Source organism: Globicephala melas, chromosome 8 (genome assembly GCF_963455315.2).
Source record: "Globicephala melas chromosome 8, mGloMel1.2, whole genome shotgun sequence".
Taxonomy (NCBI): domain Eukaryota; kingdom Metazoa; phylum Chordata; class Mammalia; order Artiodactyla; family Delphinidae; genus Globicephala; species Globicephala melas.
This window is the reverse complement of record NC_083321.1, coordinates 75,688,573-75,714,445: the sequence shown is the minus strand read 5'-3', so window position 1 is coordinate 75,714,445 and position 25,873 is coordinate 75,688,573. Positions and strand designations below refer to the sequence as shown.

The following is a 25,873-nucleotide window of genomic DNA, read 5'->3' as shown; positions in this document are numbered from 1 at the left end:
CCACTCCCTTGAAAAATGTCTTCTACTTCACACCCTCTGAGCAAGCATCAGTGATCACTCTCAGGCTTCTGTCTAGGCGATTTCACTTAACCACTGTATTACACTGATGCACACCCACCTTCAGAGAGGTAATCTAACAACAAATATTTGCACCTGGGCAAAGCACTGCCTGCTCAGGAAGATTCAATAAAGTCCCTGTGAGTTAAAATGTCACTATTTTAAATTAATTTCCTACAGTCTCACCTTTCAACGTATTTTCCAAAAGAATAGAAAAGAATTCAAAACACATTCCAGCCAGTGCAGTATACAAAACTTGGTTCGGTTTGAGTTACCATCTGTCAATCTGTACACATAAGATTTGTAAGGGTTTAAAAAAAAACATATAACATGCTCTTCATTCTAAGAACTATTAAGCACTAACCATTATTGCTATGTGTGCATATCTGTATTCAAAGCAGAGTTAAATACCTGAACACAAATACATGAGTTAAGTCAGAACTATCTGTACAATTATCAATATTATGAAATATATTTTGATCTGAATTACCTACTTCATGGACTCATTTCTCCACTCAGAGTTGGGAGCCATAACCTTAGTTGACAAGTGCTTGTATGCAGCCTGTCTCTACCACAGGAATTTTCTGTTTAGGTATGTCTAAAGGAATAAGTCCCCACCTAGAATATTTACTAGCAAACTGACTCTCCTTCTTGGTAAACGTTTAATCTCTTGAGTGCAAAGTTCACATTGTCCAAGACTTTCCTGAGCACTACAATAGGCCATCACACAACATCATTAGCCAAGCTATTTATGGAAAACCACAACTGGACTTTCCAATGGTTTCCAAGATTACATAGAATGAATGAGCTTTGCCTCATATTAATGACTAATATTTTTATTGGCACCGGTTCAGCATGACTAACAATATCTGATTTTGTTTTTAATGCAGACTTTTTTTAAGACTTGGTTAAAAGTGATTTCAAATTATAGGCACTAAATATGCATATCAAAAACCACAGCCTCAGACAGATTCACAGTAATATCTTTGAGCTTCTACTTGTTCAAATGAACCACTGTAAAGAGTTTTCAAAAGAATAGTGTTTTATTTTCTGTAGAGATAGTTTTTTTATTTCCTACTAGTAAGGTTTTAGGGCTGGTCACATGACATTAGCAATTCCCACACACATACCAGGATTAATGCAGTAGGTATTGTCTTTTGTATAATTATGGTTAAACAACGGTACATTTTGTTTCCAGTCTACCCATATAAATTTATTATTTGAGGAGGCTTGAATCTTATACCAGTTTGTAATCATTCTTTTCCCCTCCATCACCAATTTCTAACCCCCAAGCGTCCAGCCACTCAATTCCTAACTTCCTCCTAACTCAATGTCTTTACTCAGTCCAGAAAAATGAAGTAGCATAAAAAGTGGGCAGTTAGAACAGCTGTGGGAAGTTAAGTTGGATGGTCTCCCACTGGGCCAGCGCTGTGGCAGGCAGATAAAAGGAAGCAATCAAAAGTTCACAGGCAGCTCAATCATCCTTAGAGGAGGGAGGAGCAACGGCCTCTTGCTGCTGTAAGATGGAAACGAGGTGCTCAAAGGAGAGTACAGGAAGCTGCCCTGCTTGGGCAACTGACCTGCTCCCTGAGCCACAGGCATTCCCCACTGGGTCCCAGACAACTAATCCCACTTTGCTTCCTTCCAAGCCAGCACTGTCTCACTGGCACCAAAAAACAAACAAACCGGCAAGCACAAGGCCAGAGGGTGGGAGCAGATGGGGACAGCTGAAGAGTGGGGCCGATTTACAGGACAGACACAGGCCTACGTGCCTAACAAACTCCCGGAACAGCTTCCACAAGTTGACTCATCATACTGATATAGTAACAGAACCCTCTTTTCCTTACCTTGCTCAAAATCTGTTTTTTGCCCTATTCCACCGTAAGCACACTGAAAACAGACATCTTACTCATCTTCCACCCCCTCCTACCACCATAACTTATATGCAGAAAGTTTGCAAATGCCTTGACTTTACAAGTTATTTTGCACTGACACTGCTCCCTTATAAAAGATGAGCTGCTTTCGTAAGTCATCATCTTCAGTGGTTACATCAATGGTAAGTCTCAAGGCTACTCTGGCTAAGAGTATTATGGCTATTATTCAGTGCTAAGAGTCACAGCTGTCCCTACTTCATTCCTCTTTTATTAAATCAGAGGAATAAAGAAGAAGCTGAAACTGGGGCTTCAACAAGCTATTTTTTTTTAACTTTTCATTTTATATTGGAGTATAGCCAATTAACAATGCTGTGATAGTTTCAGGGGCTCAGCAAAGCAACTCAGCAGAACATATACATGTATCCATTCTCCTTCAAACTTCAATCTAGGCTGCCACATAACATTGAGCAGAGTTCCCTGTGCTATACAGTAGGTCCTTATTGGTTTAAAGACAGCTGAAACTTTGTATCTTCCCCTGTGGAACTGAAGCTAATGAAGGTAGGTAAGGATAGTTCTTGCCCTCCATCCACACCAGCCTTACCTATTATTCTCAGGGATACATTCTTAGATCACTGTCCTTGGTACAACAGCTTGCGTTAGCCTCACAATTCCTCCATGTTTGGAATGATTATTCAAAGTCTTCTACTACTTCTTTATTATATACATAGTTATTTTTAACTATTTACAGTGCATTTGGGGGCTCAGTAAAAGGATAAAAAGTGCTGGATGGTGAGGATATGGGAATATAGCTATAATTTTACATTAGTTGTTTCAGAAATAATTTTTGTTTATAAATCTCTGTCCTCTAAGTTAGGTTTTCCTAACAAAGCATTGGTGTTTAAATCAAATTCCCAATAGGAGTTAAATAAGTCTCCTGATTTAAAAGTAGCGAGCCATAACATCTACCCCTATATAGTATATAGTATTCTCCTTCCACTCCCCAATGCCGGATTTAATTCCTCAAAGCCCTGAAAGCATTAGAACTTAATATTCAGTGCCTATCATAAGCTTTCACATACTGATCAATTCACACCTTTCCAATCTAATCTGCAAAAGCCACAACAATAACATCCATCTAGACAAAGTGGAAAGAGAGAAACAGAGCAAAGTTGAGATATCAAGTTCACCACAAAGGGGGGAAATCGCCTACCATCCATCTGCCTGCAAGGTCAAAGAGAATAATGATTAAAAACGCCCACCTCTGCCATTACTCCATGTGGCTTCAAGAAGGAATTTTAAGTAAGAAGCTTAAAGGAAATTGTGAAATATGCAGAAATATATTTATTGCACTGTTAAAAAGTAAAAGACCAACTAGAAGCAGTCTGAGTGTACTAAAGAGATTATTTCATAAATTCATGTACATGAACCTATGGAATATTTTAAAATCATTAAAAATTACAATATATATAAAAACCCAGAAGTATTTGCTAGAATCCTCTTTATAAAGGAGAAGTAACAAATTATATACAATATGTAGTTATATGTAGTAAAATTATATTAATTATATTAGAAAAAGATACACATAAGTGAAAAAGTTAAGTTTATAAGGAAAATTATAGCATTTATACAACAATTTAACCGAAGGTTTACCATGAGTCAGACCCTGGGTCAGGTGCTAAAGTGAGATTGAAAGCAAAAAAAAAGAAAAAGATCTGGCCTCTGCCTTCTTGGATTTTACAGTCTCATTACTAAGTGAAAATAATTGCTGTTATGTGAGCATGTGGGTGTTCTTTCTTTCTTCTAAACAATAATGCTACTATATTAGTATTTTAGTAATATAACCAAGGCTTTTGTCTGGTGAGGTGTATTCCAAAGCCAATGTTGGGGGCTAGACATTTATGACACAAACGTCATGAAATGGCACACAGGATGACAACTGTTCCAGCTGTCAGTGTCACGTGATCACTGATGCTGGCCTTCCGCGTGTGTCCTGTAAAGAGGAGGAAGTCACGCTGCCTGAGGCCCAGATGGCAGCCCTCTTCCTCCTTCCTAGGGGCTCCCTACCTACACCTCAGCCAAGTCAGGCTCAGCCGCCTCTCCCCACAGACCTGAGGGCGTATAGAGCCCCTCACGATCCCAAGACCAGCCCCCTCCACACCCCCTCAGCATACCTAACACTCCTAAAGGAGCAGACAAATCAAGCAACCACCTGGCACAGCTCCTCTGAAAGAGGCCAGCTGGGCCATGTGACGACTGCACAACACGCACCCCACACCAGAAACAGCTTGTGTGAGGGCTGTGCACGTGATTTCTCCAGATGGAACTTTTGTGAATGTAACAAGCTAAAGCCACACAATGAATCGGAAACTCATTCAGCTTATCTTCTCCTGAGAGCTCTTTCGTTTCACAGCTAGGTTTGGACCTGACACTTTAGGTTTTCGAAAACAATAAGAATGTATTTTTTAGAAATACATATATAACTGACAAAACTATATAAGAAAAAGAAAAGGCAGAGGAAGGAGAGGAATATGATTGTGGAGAAGCATGTCAGGGATTCCAAAGCCCTGCTACTCAAAGAGAGGTCCGTGGACTACTGACACTGACATCACCTTCAAGTGTGTTAGAAACACAGAATCACACACTCCATCTGAGACCTTCTGAATCACAGTCTGCACTTAATGAGATCTCGAGGGGTATCATATACACATTTAAGTTTGGGAGTCACTATTCTAAATGCTTGTCATATTCTATTTTTACCTGGAAGGTAAGTAAACTTAGTATATTATTCTCTAAAATGTATGCACATATTTTATAGTCTTCTGATTGTGTGACTCTAATCCAGCCTACAAACGGACCCCATGTCTACAAACTGTCATGTAGGGATTGTTAAAATGTGGGGAAAAGAATGCTACATGAATCTGATCTTCAAACAGTAAAAACTCAGATACAGATAAAACTTGAGACCACATAACCCAACCTCTTCACTTATGGGAAATGAAACCATCCGATTCAGGAAGGGGTATACCTTCACCAGGGTCAGATTGCTAAATATCTGTGGCAAAATCATATGAGGGCTCAAGTCTCCTGATCCCCAGTAATGTTCTGTGTCCTACACTAATACTGGTTAATACGTCCTGACTGATTTTTTTTTCTTTATAAACAAATACTAAAGTTAAAAGAGAAATCAGTATTAAGTTTTAAAAAAAAAGTAAGCTAACTCTTAAACCAGTACCTGGTACATTTGATGGCAGATGACCAATATGTATTTGTCTGAATGAATGATTCACTTTGAGGCAAAGAAAAAACAGTGTTATCCACATCTTCTCAAAGGGCTGAGCTGAATTATAGAATGGTTAAGTAACTTCCTTATGGAAAAAACCACAGAGCTCAATTTTAAAACAATTCATAATACTCTCCTCCACAGAAACCAAAAATTCGCCCTTATGCTTTTATCAAAGTCAGAATATTTGACATATTTGGTATTTGGGTGTGTGAATCTGTTTGATTTCAATCAAGTCATTATCTGAAGTAAGACTTTTAAAATTATTACTTAGAATATTGAAAAATATCACAACTCACCAATACTAATTTCATCATCTGTTTCAGCATCACCAATACATTCAAACTGGAAATCTTGCAGTGACTGGGAAAATTTCTGTACTGCCATAGACAGATCTGTAATTAAAAGTTTAAAAAAAAACCCATAAGTTGAAGGTACAATACCATGGAATACTCAAGAGTTTCCACATGTATTTACATAACTTTGCTGCTAATGCTATATTGACCAGAACCTTTTTAAATACCAGCTTGACAAATTTAAGCAGAATTTAAAGAGACTACTAAAGAAATATTTTAGGGATTAGATCTGCTCTGCTTCCAAAGCAGATTTGTCCCTTTAAGAAAGTTTTGGTGCCAGTTGTGTATTATCTGGAAGCCAATTTCCCAAAGCCTTTATCAAAGAATTACCATTCATTCCCTATAAATGGAGCATTTATTAAAAAAAAAAAAAAGAAGAAGAAGAAGAAGGAATGCTACCAGGTTACTGGTGGGGAAAAAAAAGAAAAGTAGCGAACCTTTGATTAGAAAGGGTCACCGATGTTATTCTATACAGACAGGGAATGTGGAGCAGATAGGGAATGTGTTTTTACCAATAAACGCATTCTCATTCTAAGGTGAAAGGCCACGAGAAAAGTTGTTTACGAATAACCTTGTGATTTATAGGAAATCTCAAGCTAAACATACTCCTCAGTCCTGACTTCAGTCTGAACAAATTCCAGAGAGTGACTAAATCCAGAAGAAGAATTCTTCCTTAATCATGGAGAGAATAAAGAAAAGCCCAGAATAATGAGAAGTAAATTCCTGGGAGGCAAAAGCCTAGGATGCAACCTAACAGTGACTAAGAATGCAGACTCTGGAGCCAAGACGGCCTGGGTTGAAATCCAAGTCCTACCACTTACTCATTATGTGAACCTGGGCAAACTTTTTTAACTCCTCTGGCCCTCTATTTCCTCATCTGTAAAGAGTGAATAACAGTAGTATAACCACTTTATAGAGCTGTTTTGAGGACTAAGTAAGGCAACATTTGCAAAGTGTTTAGAACAGAACCTGGCACTTAATAAGCACTATTTATGTTTGTTAAATAAAATTAAATCAATCTGACAGTGCAGCATCAGGGAAGCTTCAGAGGTCCCACCTCTCAGAGCTACTGTGATCTTCCATGCTAACCCTTCACAGAAGTCTATGCCCGTACGAAACACATTTTTATGGAAGTCTGTCTACACTTTATTTAATGTTATCTCTCATCATTCAATTCTGATACCTTGAATGCATAACATTTAATTCAAGCAATAGGACTTGACAAAGACTCTCTCCTTGGCCAATCTTCAGTCAGGCTCCTCTGAGCCCTTTTCTTGTCTATGCCTCTACTTTGGCTCTCTGTCCTCACTGGGCCTACATAGACCAGTTTTAGCAAAAATCCTGCCAAGTCAGTTTAGAGAATATCTAAACTGGTATCTGATCAAATTCCCCATCCCCCACCTTTGATGCTTAAGCCCTTGACCTGCCTTCACCAAGAAACCTTTACATCTTCTCCTCTTAGTAACTTTCCATCCACTGACAGCCCCCCCAGCCCTGCCACCCAACATGCTCCTCGGCTATAAATCCACATTTGTTCTTGTTGCATTCAGGGTAGAGCCTGAACTCTCTCCCCTATTGTGACACTCTCGACATCTACAGCATCCGACCTGAATAAAGTCCTCCTTATGATTTTAACTAGCATCAGAATCATTTTTCTTTAGGAGAACAATTATGGCCCGATGCCTAGACATGACACCAGGACTTAATGTGGTAACCCACCACTCATGAAACTGCAAGCCCAGGTACCAACCACAGTAAGCACCCATGAGTGAACAGGTCTCCAAACAAGGTCACTTACTGCACCATGTGAATCAAGAACTCACCAACACCCTCACCAACAGGAATTCTGAAGACCACAGGTCTTGAGCCTCAGAGAGGCTTTTAACATACACACACACACACACACACACACACACACACACACAAAGACTGAGATTTTTTTAAATCTTGTTTGAAAAAATAAATTGTGCTCTGGAAAGAGGGTATTACTACTCACAGACTAACACCTCTTCCCAAAAGAGGGGTAGAACTTTGGTGCCAGCTGCACATTCTACTTAAGAGGTACTTTGGATTTAGGAGAATAGAAAGGTATATCAGCTTAAGAATGGTTGAAATGAAAGATGAAAAGAGCCTCCTTAGTGGATTGTTAGTCAATGAGAAAAACAAAGGCTTCATCAGAACTAGACTTCACCAATTGGCTGTGAGGCCCTAGACAAATCATTCACCCTTCACAAGACCTGGTTTTCTTACCTATGGAACAGAGAAGGAATACTCATCTCACGTTGTTATAAAAACTAAATGAGGTCTGTGCCTGGTACAGACTAGGCAACTTAATAAATGGCATCAGTTGTTATCATTCAAGCCCAGCTCAAAAGGTGGGAAAGTTGACTGGCCTTCCAGACAGAAGGGACCCATGCATGCAAAAGTATGCATTTATCTGACATTGCATAGCTCTGGCTAAGGGTAAAGAAATCATAACACCTACATCAAATGTTATGAGAAGACAAAAAAAAAAAAAAAATCAGACTCCTAGGATAATTTTTAAGCCAAACTGTGTGCAGGTACTCTCCGTGAGAAAGGGGCAAAACATTCCATTTAACGTTTATTTTTCCATGTACAATATACAGGCCTTATGCTAAACTGGATTTGAAGTCACAGATGGAATTCCTAAAGCAGAGTGGGGGTAGTAGGTAATATGCGTAGATCAGGATGCTTAGGAATTCTGTAACAGATAGCCTTCCTTCTCTCCCCTCATCACCACAAGTTCCTCTGAGTTTCCCCTCAAACTCAAGGAGATACCTGGAAGCTTTCTGCTAGGGCAGGGGTCCCCAACCCCCAGGCCAGGACTGGTAGTTGTCTGTGGCGTCTTAGGAACCGGGCTGCACAGCAGGAGGTGAGACACCGGCGAGCAAGCGAAGCTTCGTCTGTATTTACAGCCACTCCTCATCACTCCCATTACCTCCTGAGCTCCGCCTCCTGTCAGGTCAGCGGCGGCATTTGATTCTCATAGGAGCTCGAACCCTACTGTGAACTGTGCACGCGAGGGATCTAGGCTGCGCACTCCTTATGAGAATCTAATGCCTGATGATCTGGCTGGGGAGAGGCTGCAAATACAGATTATCATTAGCAGAGAGGTTTGACTGCACAGAGACCATAATAAATCATTTGCTTGCAGACTCATATCAAAGCCCTATCAGTGAGTGGCAAGTGAAAACAAGCTCAGGGCTCCCACTGGTTCTGCATTATGGTGAGATATATAATTATTTCATTATATATTACAATGTAATAATAATAGAAATAAAAAGTACACAATAAATGTAATGTGTTTGAATCATCCTGAAACCATCCCCCCTACCCCGGTCTGTGGAAAAATTGTCTTCCATGAAACCGGTCCCTGGTGCCAAAAAGGTTGGGGACCGCTGTCCTAGGGAACTCCTGACATAAAACCCCACAACCAAACATTACTTCCTAGACCATTCTTTGCTTCCCATGGCCTTGCTCCTTGACTGAGAAAGGTAAGCTGCTTCGTCATTCCACAGAGATCTCAGTGAGTACACTGTAAAAATTCCCATGCCTGAACAAGAACACAGGAGCCCACTGTCCATATAGCCAAGGGATTGAGAGTATGAGCTCTAGTGGCAGATGAAATGGGTTAGCTTCCCGCTTCTACCAACCAGTGGCATGATCATGGGCAGCCTTCATAACCTCTCTGTACCTCATCTGTTAAGTGGAACAGAACCCATCTCTCAGGGTTATTGTGAGGAGTAAATGAGTTAATATAGATGAAGTATTTAGACATACAGCTAAGCACTTAAAACGTGTTGGCTGTTTCCCTGTTGCAAGTCTCAGAAAAGAAAGGAAAAGGGAAAATTTCAGGAATGAAGGTGGCAGCTGTAAGCCCTTAGACAACCTTGGAAAGTACTCAATAAAACAGTCTGTTGATTGCAATTTCAAATTCTCTCTTGGTGCACTGCAATCATGCCGTGACAGAGACTACCTGATTATTCAGTATTTCTGTGTAAGAGATGGGTGTCTATTTCAATGCTGGATAGAATCAAGAATTCATGAATGATCTTCATGAAGCATAATGAGACATAATGAGACAGGACTATACACGAAAATATGCTTCTCAACTAGTTCAGATAATCCCAAAAATAAACGGGAAGTTCGAAAAACGACTTATTTTCAATTTCAAGTGTCATGAGTTCTTGATTTTCCTTTTGTTTGTTCTCATTTTCCAACAACCAAAGTAATGATGAGGTCAAAAATGTGACCAAAGTAAAGAACTTATGATATTTTCTGGCAGTCATATGAATCCATCTGAAAAATGAGGAATCCAGTTCACATTTCTAATTTTGGCTCCATCTCCCACTGAGTGCAGTTCTGAACTAGAAAGAACAACACCTTTCACTGACTTATAACTCCATGGAACACACTCTTCCCGAATTGTCTAAGATTTCTAAACAATGGTCAGATGCACAAAAGAGAAGTACTGGTACTAAATCCTTGTAAATAAAATTGATTCACATACAGTTATATAGACCTTGAATTTAAGACCTAATTCAGTTCTTAAAGTTTACTGTTGAATTTTAAAGTATCAAATTGTGTAATGATAGAATCTACATTTCTCTTAAATACAAAAAGAAAGATCAAATGTATAAAGCATGACAAGCAGGGAATCTAGCATAGGCAAGACTGTCTCTTTCTCCCTGTTTCTACTCAACTATTAGAACATGAAGACAAACAAGGAAAAAATCCCAGTCGGAGACACCCTGGCTATCTATATTCAAGGTGAAGGTGGAGGAGTAACATTTACTAGGGGTCAAAGTTGTACATAGTAAAGATGCTGCAAGTATCACTCATATCATATCCTTTCTATTTACCTAATGAGTTAAGCATAGGGTGTCTTCACATGTATTCACATTATAACTTGGAAGAATTACAGTAGGCTTTAATTAGTCAGCAATGTTTTTATATCAAAGAGTTAACCCGTAGCACCCGCGATTAGATGATGCTAATGAAGCACTAAAACTTCATTTCATTAGAAACACTTCAACCTCATTAGAGAAACAAAAAACAGTAAATATTTAATTACAACTCTTCTTACACACAGACTTAAGAGCTAGAGTTACCTGTTACTTTAGAAGTGTCAATGGAATTACTTTTACAATGTTAGCTATATTTATCTCAGAACAAGTACAACCAGCCAGTCCATTGGTTTAAGGCAGTTTTTCTTGAAATCTGGTTGCTCTGGGATGAGATTTTACAGTGCAGAAGGAATACAGGATGAAGCCATGGGAATACAAAGGTAAGAACAGAATATATCCTTCCCTCAAAAGGGCACAGTCCTATTCGGACATGAGGTATGTAAATAAATCATATCAGAGGACGATGGATAAAGTCTCCGACAGAGGCTAATGATAACAACATCACCGCAGATAGTACTTACCATGTGCCTGATACTTATCCAAGAACTTAAGGTAAACTAAAACCATTAATCCTCACAACAGCCTCATGAAGTAGACATCATCACTCCCATTTTACAGATGAAGGAACTGAGGCACAGAGAGGTTAAGTGACATCCCCAAGGTTGCTCAAGCTAGTAAATAACAGCAAGAATTTTGACCCAGGGAGCCTGGCTCCAGAGTCCCCACTTAACCACACTGCCAGACGGCTCTGTGCACAGAGGTAACAAATAAGAAGGCACAATCGGTCCAGCTGGAGTGCATGGGGGAAGGCTCCTCAGAGGATTCAATGAAGACAAGAACTTGAAAGATGTGACAACACACCAGGCAAGGCCACATTAATAAAATGTCCAAAAGCTTTCAAAAGGCAGCTTCTACCTACACATCCAAACACCTCTATCATGACTCACATCAAGCTGAGTACCACCAGCAACAGACCATCCAGTCTCTTGTACCTATTTTTATATTGTTATTCCACCTCCTTAGGATAGACTCTTCTTCCAAGTTCTCTTTCAAGGTCTCTCTCTCAAGTCCCCATTTCCTCCAAAAAGGTCTTCCTGATCCCTTTCAATGTGGCATTATCGCCTCCTTTATACCTCCTACTACATGTTGTGACGCTCTTGCTGTGCTTTCTCTATTTTACCTTTTATCAAGTTATTCATAAACCTAGGTTATCCACCTTATTTTAAATAGTGTTTTAAAGGTAGAAAACTTTATCATCAATGAACACTACCCAAGTATCCACTACCATATCTTGTATACAATTAGAGCTCAACTGTTGAAACCATTAATTTCTGCAAGGTGGATAAATACCTAAGCCTTCCAGATCTAAAACATGAGTTATCCACTTTCCAATACAAGAAGCTTTCATATACATTCACAATAACGATAGCAATGGTGTCGGTAAGATGTTTTACTCTTTCAAAGTTCTTATGTATTTTTCTTAATTCTCACACAAAGCTATGAGGGCTGAAGCTCTGAAAAGTTAGGTAATAACTTAATTTGCCCAGAGTCTAAGAGCTTGACTCCAACATGGACTGCTTCCCAAATTGGATGTTCTTTCTACTACCTACCATAGCTACTTCCCGAAGAGTAACAAGCATTAAAACCAGGGAGCATGTGACCTTTAGACAACATCTAATTAATCCCTTACCTGCTGTATAAAATCTAAGACAGTAAGACTCTCTGTACTGAGCTATATGAGAGTGAGCTACGTATGCTTATTAGCCTGGAATAAGCTACCAGCAAACATATATCAGATGGTCTAAAAGTCAAAGGAAATGCACATTCTTTCTTGTACTTTCTAGTGCCACAAGATAATTGAATAATGTTCTAGGTGTTAAGCTTCTTAAAGGTAGGTATACATTCTTCATCTCTCTTCACCATTAGTGCCCAAAAGAAAGCAGACAGAAAAGAGAACAAAGGGACCAGGAAGAGAAAAGTGTACACCAACTACCAATGCATTCATAACATAAGAATCCACCATAGATAAATTACTGAAAAGCTTATGGTACTGGGAACATGAATATCACTGCAAGCCTTAATAATAAACAAACCATACATTATATAGAAGAATACGTCACGGAATTACCAAATAAGCCTTGGCTTTTAATACCTGCAGTTATGCTTTTAATGTTCTCTCAGAGACCTGCAAATGTCAGATTGTTAGACAGAGAAAAGTCAGAGGAAAAGAACACCAGGTTTGTGGCAAAGTATAAGAAAGAAACACAATGAGAACTTCTTGTCAGTAAGAATCATTCCTATGGCTCTTATTTGAACAAAGTTTGAAAATGCCTACTTTGCTATTTTCTACTTTACATAAATGGCTAGAAAATCATGGTTATCCAATATTATTAAAGAAAGTCTTCCTAAAGAAGGTCCAATACAAAGCTTGGTACTTATATGTTGAGGTGAAGTGAAATTAACTGAGTGACTTGTAATAATGGAATCAAGGAATTCTCTTTCCTTGAAGCCCTAGAGAAACACTGCCGTGTCCATGGGAGGTGAATGGAGACAGAATCACCAGAGGGCAATGGGGCATGGATGCTATTCTTCATCCCCCTGGAAATGCAAAAGGCACAGACTACACTAGGCCACTAAATTAACTTGTTGTATTCTAGGATGGGACAACATGATTGTTTTGGCATGGTAAAACAAATTAGCCTAGCTCTAGACAGCTTCATTCATTTCCACACCAGATACACATTCAGGGTTATGTGAGGGATGTGCTCAGATGGGGAAAAAAATCCTTCCTTAGAATCAATCATTCTTTCATGTCATGGACTAAGTGTGCACAAGACTCAGACAGACATGGACAGCAATCCACCACTTACTGAAATATGGCTTAGAGCACGCACTTAGCTTCTCTAAGTCTCAGGTTCCTCATGTATAAAAGGAAAATACTAATCTCTTACAAAACTGTCATGAATATTATGTGAAATGGACTTAGCACAGTGCCTGGTAAAGAACAGAAACTTGAAATTCTGGTTCTCAACAAATGTTAACTATTAAACCACTATTTATTATGATGGCAAATGCAGAATATGAAATATTTTCATTGTAAGCATAACATATTTAATCTGTGTATTAAATTACTATCTTCAGGAGAGGTTCAGCAAAAATAAATAGTGGTACTGGCCTCTAATGAAGACCAAGCAGTTTGTAGTCCCATAAATGGTATGTGTTTGGCAAGCAGTTCCAGAAGATTCCAGCCTAAAAACAACAAACAGGAACCAACACTTGGCCAGATTTTATCCATAGTTTCTATAAAGCTACAAATTCCATAAAAATTAAAAACGAAAAACCACAAAGACTTCACTATTGCTACAACACAAGTTAAAAATAGAAAGCTGAAAGGATGAAATAAATCACCCATCTTCCTACCCTGGGGGAAAAACTTGGGGGGGAGGTGCGGGGGGGCAGGGGGAAGGGGAGGCGAAGGAAACAATGGCACACTGCAGTTTCTCTGGATTTTTCTTCCTGCCTCAATAAGCATTCCTTTGAGATTTCTCTTCCTCATACTCTTTCCTTCAGAAAAGATAAACCTATCTTTAGACACCTTATTTTAGCTCAATACATGTTTTCTTTTAAAAAGTACTACTTATGGGGCTTCCCTGGTGGCGCAGTGGTTGAGAGTCTGCCTGACGATGCAGGGGACGCGGGTTCAGGCCCGGGTCCGGGAAGATCCCACATGCCGCGGAGCGGCTGGGCCCATGAGCCATGGCTGCTGAGCCTGCGTGTCCAGAGCCTGTGCTCCGCAACGGGAGAGGCCACAACAGTGAGAGGCCCACGTACTGCAAAAAAAAAAAAAGTAAAAAGTACTACTTATGTATCTATATGCAGGCAACTCCTAAGTGGAGATTTAAGTTTGGATACTGGAATTCCAAACAAAATTTTATAAAATATCTCACTTGACTTTTTTGATTTAACTAAAAAATATTGAGTTATCCAGCATGGAGGACCTTGCAGGTTTCCTAGGCTTCTCAGCAACACTGGTTATGGCGTGGCATGCTTTCCTGGACTTCCTGGTCCACCTTCCCACACATGACCTCTTCCTTAGTCCAATCATTGTTTTCTGGGCATTTACAACTTATGCCCTTATTAACAGATTTGGTAGTGGAAAGTGTTTAGTGTTCTAGCTTCATTTCTAGCCCTCTTTTCTCTTGACTACCTGAAGTATCTCTCTGCTCAAGATAATGACTCTGGAAGAGCATCTTTCATGTCACCTATCAGCCTATTTCCAACTCTTAAAACTTACTTCCCTTTTCCATCAGCTCCTTCTTGGTATCATATGACAAACACATTTGTGATAAAATCATGATTTGACTAGTTTAATCTCCTTTTTAAAGCATCACACTAAATCATTACCTACTAGGCAAGTCAAGCATATCATCTTTCCTCTATGTTTTTTAGGCCATCATTTTTCTCAAACTGGTCTTTGTACCTTCAATGTTCCAGCCAAACAAAACAATCTAAACTTCTGTTCTCCCAGCATCCACAGGGTCATTCTTCATGTTGGAAACAGCCCTTTGTCTCTGCTGTGACCTTCAATTGCCTTCAAATGAATCAGTACTCACAGTTCCACTGTGAAGCTGGATTATACCTTACAAGAGCAGCTGGCTATACTTGAGGATGGTACCTGGAGTTTCCTTTAGTTCTTTTAAAGAAGCTTTAAGACATGCCTCTTTCTAGATTAATCTGAAAGCCCCACCCTAAATAATCCAACCAGGGCAACACACTTGCTGTTTGACAGATACCAAATACTGACACGCCTTATGGCACACAGCAGTGTGCCAGGAGTTCAGAAAGCCATGAATACTTTCAGTGTATCTTCTGGTGCCACAACATTTATTAGAAAACTAAAGAGAAGGAAGTGAAGTAGTTTTATCCTGTTTTACATTTTTTTTAAATGCCAGTATAGCAGAATTTATATGAATTAACTTGTATCTTGTTACTTCCATTGAGGCAGCCAGTTTGGGTCATGTTTCCAGACTACTGAGAGTACATTTTCCCCCTCATCTGACAGAAAATTCTGAGAAGCACTATACTACTGTAATCTAGCTCCTTTTTGAATGTCTACTGACATACCCTACATTATAATTTTATTATATTATATATTTATTTGTGTGTAAGTCCCATTACCCTCATCAAACATTAAGCCTGTGATGGGCAGAGAACCTCTTCAGTCTTTATTGCCTCCAGCATCGGGCCTTGAAAATAAGGGGCTGTCAAATAGAATAGAATGCAAAAATTCAGAGTATTTAGAAAAGGTAAAGTAAGGACTTTCTAGGACTGGCAAAGAGCAATTAGAGATAAAAAGCCAGGTGGTTAGACTCAGACCCGGATCTAGCTATAAAAGGGGCTATGGGAACAGAGGAGCCCCAGCAAACAAACACACCTGAGGATCTGGACATCAAGTCAAGTAGATGAGATCGGAGGGCCAGAGGGAATGGCTAAAAGGTTCTTTCATTTAGGATCTGTTGGCTAGCTTTGCAAAAAGCAAAGCAGTGGAAGCTGACAGAAGCAGCCTAGGTATTCTAGGTGCTAACCTAAAATCTCAGTATTGCTTTAGAATATACCCACGTCTAAAAATTATTCTGGTAATCTAATCAAGCTCAATGGGGAGAGCATCCAGTTTAAAAATAAATAAATAAATAACCTAAATGTTCCACAAACTTAAGTCACTACAGAGAAAGCTAGTCCAGGTTCTTATTTCCTTGTATCATCTTCTAATATAAAGAAGTCTCATTTAAAAAAAATGATAAAAGCAAGGATTTTGGCGCCAAACAGACTACCAGTTTTGCTATGTGGGCAAGTTACTTAAGCTCTTCAAGTTTCAATTTACCTGTTTGTAAAAGAGGATAATAGTAATATACCTACTTCATAAGATTGTTGTAGTGACCAAATGAAATCATGCATGTAAAGTACATAGTAAGAGCCTGGCAAATTGTCATAATTATAACTGTTATTATTTTTAAGGAGAAAATCATTGGCTAGAAAGACACACTATTCTTGTCTCTTGGTTACTACTCCTATGTTAAGCTTACCTCTCAGGACCTAAAAAGATACCTACCATTACATGATGTCACCAAATTTAATGCAGCCAAAGTGCCTGCCGACCAAGGAAACACTCAAGTGATACCAAACATTATTACAGTCAATTGTCTCTATTCCAAAAGGTAATTTATCATTTACTTAAGTGCATTTTCCCATCAGCAGTTTAGCACCATGCACCATTAAAAAAATTTATACCACACTCATATTGCCTCTGATGAAACTTCAAAGTATCATTCCAGTGGTTAACAGATATCTGCATTCCAGCATTCCCTAAGAAAACACTGCTAGGCCCAATAATGAAATCTGCTTAACCAAGCAAAGAAACAATCTAACATACATGAACCTCCAAAAATATTCTAAGTTCAATTTAAATGAAGTGATGAGCTTAGAATGTGGGTATAGCATAAGTGGCTGGCTATGTTTTTGTTGTTGTTTTTATTTTGGCTGCATTGGGTCTTCGTTGCTGCGTGTGGGGCTTTCTCTAGTTGCGGTGAGCAGGGGCTACTCTTTGTTGCCTTGCATGGGCTTCTCATTTCAGTAGCTTCTCTTGTTGCGTGCAGAGCACAGGCTCTAGGCGCGCGGGCTTCAATAGTTGTGGCATGCGGGCTCAGTAGTTGTGGCTCGCTGGCTCTAGAGCGCAGTCTCAGTAGTTGTGGCGCACGGGCTTAGTTGCTCCTAGGCATGTGGGATCTTCCCGGATCAGGGCTCGAACCCGTGTCCCCTGCATTGGCAGATGGATTATTAACCACTGCACCACCAGGGAAGCCCTGGCTATGTTTATTGTGACCACGTATTTGGGTTTTCACTATTGCATTTTTATTTATTTTCTTTGGCCAAACTAAAGTATATTATATCATGTAATATCATGGCTATCCATGAACAGTAATGGTGGCAAAATAATTTTTTCACATAGCAGCATGACTAACATCCTCTTAAAGACTGGAAATATTTTATAATGAATAGTAATTGAAAGCCGAATACATAAGCCTCTGTCTTGGACAAGATGTGGAAGTATGCTGGCATCATGCCTTGTTCTTCCAAAAGGAACAGAAAAAAACAACACTGCAAAACAAGGCTGAGCCTGGGCTGCCAGGGAAGTAAGGGCACAAAGATCATTATTCTCCATTTACACAATGTTTTTTGTAAGTTGTTTTCAATAAACTTGCTATCCCACATGTCTACAGACATCATTTTTCTGCTGTCCTACCCCATGTTGAAACATTAAAGCAATGTTTCAGAATATTTCAGGAAAACTTGCATTTTAACAGTGTAGTTTCCATTTTGTACCTTTGAGCCAACACCCCATCCCATGTTTAAGGTACCACAATAGAGATAATTTTGTTGGGATACATTATTTTATTACTTTTTAAAGTTCCAAGTGTTATGCTTTTAATAAAATGACTTACTATAGCCATCTCACTATCTTAAACACAAATGATGAGATTTTTCAAGTCATATTTGTACTCCTTATCTCACTAGAAACCTACTGGGCAAACAGACTGAGTAGATAATTACCTACATTCTACAGATGAGAAAACTAAGGTGCATGGTTAAGTGACTTTTCCAAGCAATAGAATCAGAGCTGGAATCTTAATCTCCCATGTCTAGGCCAACCCTCCTCTTTCCATACCGTTTTAAATAAATAATCCTCTTACACCTACAATTCTACCATACTGGGGTTACCTCAGTAGTAAAAATTTTTTAAAAGTATTTTTTTTACCAGACCATTTACAGTTTTCTTATCATTTCCTCACTTAAAAAAAAAAATCCTCATTCTTATGGATCTTACTGTATCTCCATTATATAACTAGTTTAACTGTTGGTAAAAATGTTTTAAGTGGCTTTGAAGAAGATACTTTAAACATATGATACATTTTATTTTTATTTAGGGGTGATTGATTACACTCATCGGAAAACAGGAAGATAAATCTCAACCTTTTATTCCAAAAACTAAAACTCATTCACCTAAATACCATGCTGTTTGAGTTGCCAACATGCATGCAAAACCATATGTACAGAGTCAGCAACTGCCTGCTGTGATTCTGAATAGCTGAGACTTTTATTTAGCAATCAGAACTGAGGAATTCCAACTGTGTCAACTTGTGCAACTATGTCTGGCTTTAGAGCTTCCCACACTCTGGGAGACAGATTGTCTCTAATTATTTTATTGCTGCAAAAAAAGGGACTTTTCATAGAAATTATACACAAAATTTATGTCAGGCTTTTATCAGACAGCATGTAGTCAACCCATGATTAGGCCATCCTTCAATTTAAAACTTAAATATATATGTGGCTTGCAACTCTTCTTACCTGGTATTTTTTATTTACTTCAGAACTTATTAGTTCCTCAGCTACTAAAATTTTAAGGTGACTTACCATAGTTCATATATTCTAAGCTGCTAAATTGTAAGCCCCCTACCCAATTTTAGAGATATTAATATAAAAACTACAACGTTGGCTCCCTGAGTCCCAGTATATCTTTATATTTTATATTTCGTCCAGTCATACTGAACAATGGCATCTTTTGCAGCATCTGACATTGTCAAGTAAAGCATTATCCCTAACCTCAAGGAGCTAATAACCTGACAAAACAAACAGCACACAGTGCATTGCCTCGATTGTCTTTTCCTATCTTTGAATGCCACAAAAACCTAACACCAGGAAAAGCCTGTTTCAGAAATATTTGATCTCTGTTGTCCCTAACCATTATGAGAGTGGGAAATAAGAAATCAGCTCTCTCTAGCTTAGCTTCTCATTCTTTTGAGATATAAAGGGGCTGAAGCCTTGAAGCCACCCAGTCCCTTGGGCTTGTTTCTGGGCTCCAAGCCTAAAATAAGGGCTAAAGGGGGCTTCTATCAGCTGTGTGCTCGTGAAAGCCATCTGAGACCACCAGAAATGCTGTAACCGTGGGATTGTGGGCAGTACTTCAACAAGGGCTCTCCAGATAGTGAACAAGACATTCAGGCACTATAGACTCTCTGTATTTTCAGAAAGAAAATTCATGGAAGAGATATACAACCGAGAAATGAAATTGTGTATACAGTTTCTGTTTGCTCCACATGCCCCCTGACCTTAACTTTTTAAGTATAAAAAATTCTCTATAATCTAAGTCTCACATTCAGTTCCAATGCCATGCAGTTTAGGGAGGCAGCCCATTGTGATTCAAGGTCAGCGACCTTGATGGTAAATGAAGTAACGTTTGTGCATTAGTTACAGAAGGCTGGGCACAGGTAAGTACTGTCTTCAGCGGACTAATTTAGTAACTTCAGCTACATCAGAATAGTGAAGGATATAACCTAGACTTCTCTCTGAGAATCCCTAGAAATCATGCCTATGAGTGACTAAAATCTGCTACTATAGCAACACTGCAAAGTTACACTGAATATCAAACTAACAACATCTAACTTATTAGATCATTTCAATTAAATTAAATGGTGTATTTCTTCAATCACAACCCCTCAAACCAAAAGAGTTAAGAAGTATTGGCCGAGTAGAAGTCCTTAAGGTTTTAGCTTTACTGAATTGTAAACCTGATAAATAATCAGCATATCAATTACATATAAATGCAAACATTTGTGCTTTGAACTTGCACCTTGGAGAAACTGTCTGCCTAAGTAAAGGTAAATTTTAACCCTGCATGAGTTGCAACTGCAATGAATCCTCAGTTAAGTACAAGTGAATGAGTTTCTTATTGAAAATGTTATGATGCAATAGATGAAAAACATAACGAAGTGGTTCATTTTATCAAAACTTTCCCACAGAGGCTCATTTAGTCAATCAAAAGGTATGTATTAACTTCCTTATCTATGAAACTTCTACATTACTTGTTCTACAAGATCCCACTTCCTTTCACCCAGACACTTTGGTAAGTAAAAACTGGAGTGATTTGGCATGTCAAACTGCTCCATGACTACTAAAGATTAGTGAACAAACTGCAGAATTATAGACACTGAAGAAACTACTTTCTCTAACCCCAATCAAGTAGCTCTGAGAAGAGTTTGTCAACTTGTGAATCACTTAATTGAGAATCACCTCCAGATTCTAAAGGCAGTACAAGATGAGTGATAATAGTATACCAGCTAGTTAAAAATCACTAAAATAAATGAGAATTTACTTAAATGTTTTTCCCTCAGGTTAAGAAGAAATTGGTTCTTAATGTTCACAGCAGCATTATTTACAATAGCCAGGACATGGAAGCAACCTAAATGTCCATCAACAGAGGAATGCATAAAGAAGATGTGGTACATATATACAATGGAATATTATTCAGCCATAAAAAGGAATGAAATTGGGTCATTTGTAGAGACGTGGATGGACCTAGAGAGTGCCATACAGAGCGAAGCAAGTCAGAAACAGAAAAACAAATATTGTATAATAACACATATATGTGGAATCTAGAAAAATGGTATGGATGATCTTATTTGCAAAGCAGAAATAGAGACACAGATGTACAGAACAAATGTATAGGTACCAAGGGGGAAAGGGGTGGGGTGGGAGGAATTGGGAGACTGGGATTGACCCATATACATTACTGATACTATGTATAAAGTAGACAACTGATGGGAACATACTGTATAGCACAGGGAACTCTACCTCATGCACTGTGGTAACCTAAATGGGAGGGAAGTCCAAAAGAGAGGGGATATCTGTATGTGTATGGCTGATTCATTTTGCTGTGCAGTGGAGGCTAACACAACACTGTAAAGCGACCATACTCCAATAAAAATTAAAAAAAAAAAAAAAAGAAATTGGTTCTTGAATTATCTAAATTTAGCCTCCCTCCCTCACTCACTCCCTTTGGGTCTTCAAATGTCACCTTCTCAGTAAGGCCTTCCCCTGTAACTATCCAAACCTGTAGCCACCCCTACAGAACATGAATTCAAGCATACACACAAACTTATAATAACCTCCCCAACATACTTTTCTCAGTAGCATTTTCACCATCTAACCTATGACATATGTCTTTGGATTTATAATTTTTTTAACTGAGGTAACACTGGTTTCTTGTATACATTATATTTCGACTTCTGTATATACTACAGTGTGCTCACCACCCAAAATTTAGTTTCTATCCATCACCATACAATTGACCTCTTTTATGCATTTCACCCTCCCCCGACCTCCTATCCCTTCTGGTAACCACTACTCTATTCTCTGTATCTATGTGTTTGTTTTCATTTTGCTTGTTCATTTATTTTATTTTTTTTATATTCCACATGAGTGAAATCATTGTCTTTCTCTGACTTATTTCATTTAGTATATTACCTTCAAGGTCCATCTATGTTTTTACAGGTGGCAAGATTTCATATTTTTCTTTGAATACTACTCAATACTGACTGAGTAGTATTCCATTGTGTGTGTGCGTGTGTGTGTGTGTATGTATATATATATATATATATACACATACACACACACATACCATATCTTCTTTATCCATTCATCCGTCATGGGCACTTGGCTTGTTTCCATACCTTACCTACTGTGATTAATACTGTGATGAACATTGGGATATATGTATCTTTTCAAATTAGTGTTTTTGTATTCTTTGGATAAATACTCAGAAGTGGAATAGCTGGATCACATGGCAGTTCTATTCTTCATAATTTTTTGAAGAATCTCTATACTGTTTTCCATACTGGCTGCACCAATTTACATTCCCACCAAGAATACATGTCCACATCCTCCCCAACACTTGCTATTTCTTGCCTTTTTGATAATAGCCTATAAGCATGAGATAATATCTTGTTGTGGTTTTGATTTGCATTTTCCTAATAATTTGTGACCTTGAACATCTTTTCATGTGCTTTGCATCTTCTTTGGGAAAAATGTCTCTTCAGATCCTCTCCCCATTTTTGAATCAGGTTGTTTGTTTTTTTGTTGTTGAGTTGTATGAATTATTTATATATTTTTGAATATTAACCCCTTATCAGATAAACAATTTGCAAATATCTTCTCCCATTCAGTAGGTTTTCTTTTCATTTATTTTTATAAGTTGAAAATACAATTTTTATTTATTTGTGGGGGTGGGGGGGTGGGTGTCTGGGTTCTTGTGCTCAACGTGGTTTTAACTTTTTATTTTATATTGGAGCATAGTTGATTAACAATGTTGTGTTAGTTTCAGGTATACAGCAAAGTGATTCAGTTATACATATACATATATCTATTCTTTTTTAGATTCTTTTTCACTATAGGTTATTACAAGATACTGAGTATAGTTCCCTGTGCTATACAGTAGGTCCTTGTTGGTTATCCATTTTAAATATAGCAGTGTGTACATGTCAGTCCCAAACTCCCTAACTATCCCTTCCCCCCAGCCTTCCCCCCAGTAACCATAAGTTCCTTCTCTAAGTCTGTGAGTCTGTTTCTGTTTTGTAAATAAGTTCATTTGTATCATTTATTTTAGATTCTGCATATCAGCACTATCATATGATTTTTCTCTTTCTCTGACTTACTTCACTCGGTAGACAATCTCTAGGTCCATTCATGTTGCTGCAAATGGCATTTTTCATTCTTTTTAATGGCTGAGTAATATTCCATTGTATATATGTACCACATCTTCTTTATCCATTCCTCTGTTTTACTTTACTTATGGTTTTCTTTGCTGTGTAGAAGTTTTTAGTTTGATGGAGTCCCATTTGTTTATTGTTCCTTTTGTTTACCTTGCTTGAGGAGACATATCTAAAAAGATACTGCTTATACCTACACCAAAGAACATACTGCCTATGTTTTCTTCTAGGAGTTTTATACTTTCAGATATTAAAGTCTTTAAATCCATTTTGAGTTAATTTTTGTGTATGGTGTAAGAGAGTGGTCTAACTCCATTCTTTTGCATGAGTCTGTCCAGTTATACATACACCATTTATTGAAGAAACTATCCTTTCTCCATTATATATTCTTCGCTCCTTTGTCATAAATTAATTGTGTGGCTTTATTTCTGCGCTCTTAATTCTGTTGAATTGATTTGTGTGTCTGTGTTTATGTCAATACCATGCTGTTTTTTGGTTCTGTTTGTTTGTTCTAAAGATTAGTATGTATTTTTTTTAATTCTTGTTATTTATTTATTTTATTTATTTGGCTGTGTTGGGTCTTAGTTGCAGCATGTGGGATCTTCGTTGCGGCATGTGGGGTCCTTCGTTGTGGTGTGCAGGCTCCTCGTTGCTGCATGTGGGCTTCTCTCTAGTTATGGCACAGAGCACGTGGGCTCAGTAACTGTGGTGCACAGGCTTAGTTGCCCTGCGGCATGTGGGATCTGAGTTCCCTGACCAGGGATCAAACCAGCATCCACTGAATTGGAAGGCAGATTCTTAACCACGGGACTACCAAGTAAGTCCCAATACCATGCTGTTTTTATTACTACAGTTTATTAGTATAATTTGAAATCAGGGAGTATGGTACTTCTGGCTTTGAACTTCTTTCTCAGGATTGCTTTGGCTATTTAAGACCTTTAATAGTTCTGTATAAATTTTAGGACTTTTTAAAATTCTAGTTCTCTGAAAAATGACATTGGGATTTTGATAGGGACTGCACTGAACCTGCAGATTGCTTTGGATACTAGGGACATTTTAACAATGCTAATTCTTCCAATCCATGAGCACAAAATATCTTTCCATTTCCTTGTGTCTTAAATTCTGTTCAATAATGTCTTACAGTTTTCAGTGTACAGGTTTTTCACCTCCTTGGTTAAATTTATTCCTAGGTATTTTATTCTTTTTGTTCCAACTATAAGTAGGATTATATTCTTAATTTTTCTGATAGTTCAATGTTAATGTATAGAAATGCAACAGATTTTTGTACACTGATTTTGTACCCTGCAACTTTACTGTATTCATTTATTATTTCTAATAGGTTTTTGGTGGAGTCTTTAGGGTTTTCTATGAATAAAATATCATCTGAAAACAGTGAAAGTTTTACCTCCTTTCCAATTTAGATGCCTTTGTTTCTTTTTCTTGCCTAACTGCTCCTGCTAGGACTTCTAATACTATATTGAATTAGAATGGCAAGAATGGGCATCCTTGTATTGCTCCTGATATCAGAGGAATAGCTTTCAGTTTTCCACTACTGAGTATAATGTTAGCAGTAGGTTTATCATATATTGCCTTTATGATGTTGAGGTACGTTCCTTCTATACCTATTTTATTGAGTTATCATAAATAGGTGTTGAATCTTGTCAAATATTTGGTTTGCTTATATTTTATTGAGGATTTCTGCATCTCTGTTCACCAGAGATTTTGGCCTAGAATTTTCTTTTTTGTGTTGTTCTTGACTGGTTTTGATATCAGGGTAATGTCCTCACTAAATGAGTTAGGAAATGTTCCCTCCAATTTTTTTGAAAGAGTTTGAGAAGGACAGGTATTAAATCTTCTTTGAATGTTTGGCAGAATTTGCCTGTGAAGCCATTGGTCCTGGAATTTTGGGGAGGAGATTTTCGGTTACTGTTTTCAATCTCCATACTAGTGAATGGTCTATTCAGATTTTCTATTCATGATTCAATCTTAGAAGACGGTATGATGCTAAGCATTTGTCCATTTCATTGAGGTTGTCCAATATGTTGGTATATAGCTCTTCATAATATTCTCTTATAATCCTCTGTATTTCTGTGGTATCCATTGAAATTTCTCCTCTTTCGTTTCTGATTTTACTTCTCTGATTCTTCTCTTTTTTCTTAGTGAGTCCAGCTAAAGGTTTGTCAATTTTGTTTACCTTTTCAAAGAACTAGGTCTTAGTTTCACTGATCTTTTCTATTGTCTTATTAGTCTCTTATTTCATTTATTTCCACTCTTATCTTTATTAGTTCCTTCCTTCTGCTGACTTTGGGCTTTGCTTGTCCTTCTTTTTCTAGTTCCTTAAGGTGTAAGGTTAGATTGTTTATTTAAGATTTTTCTTGTTTCTTGAGATAGGCCTGTATTGCTATAAATTTCCCTCTTAGTACCACTTTTGCTGCATCCCACAGATTTTGGTGTGTCATATTTTCATTTTCGTTTATCTTCAGAAATTTTCTGATGTCTTTATTGACCCAATAGTTGTTAGGTAGCATGTTGTTTAGTTTCCAAATACTTGTGATTTTTCCACCTTTCTTGTTATAGTTGATTTCTAGTTTCATAGAAACTAGTGTGTTTCAGAAAAGATGCTTGATATGATTTCAACTTTCTTAAATTTATTGAGACTTGTTTTATATCCAACATATGGTCTATCATTGAGAACGTCCCATGTGCACTTGAGAAGGATGTGTATTCTGCTGCATTTGGATGAAATGTCTGTATAAATCTATTAAGCCCATGTGGTTTC

General features: G+C 38.0%; 1 protein-coding gene across 2 annotated transcripts in view; it reads right to left on the bottom strand.

Annotated features, from left to right (window-relative positions):
• Nucleotides 1-25,873, bottom strand: part of ARHGAP42 (Rho GTPase activating protein 42) — a 287,432-nt gene that overhangs the window by 211,414 nt on the left and 50,145 nt on the right. For both annotated transcript variants that reach the window (XM_060303949.1, XM_030883708.2), the window contains exon 2: nucleotides 5,511-5,606. In XM_060303949.1, coding sequence (XP_060159932.1) covers nucleotides 5,511-5,606 — 96 coding nt within the window. The remainder of the gene's footprint in view (nucleotides 1-5,510; nucleotides 5,607-25,873) is intronic.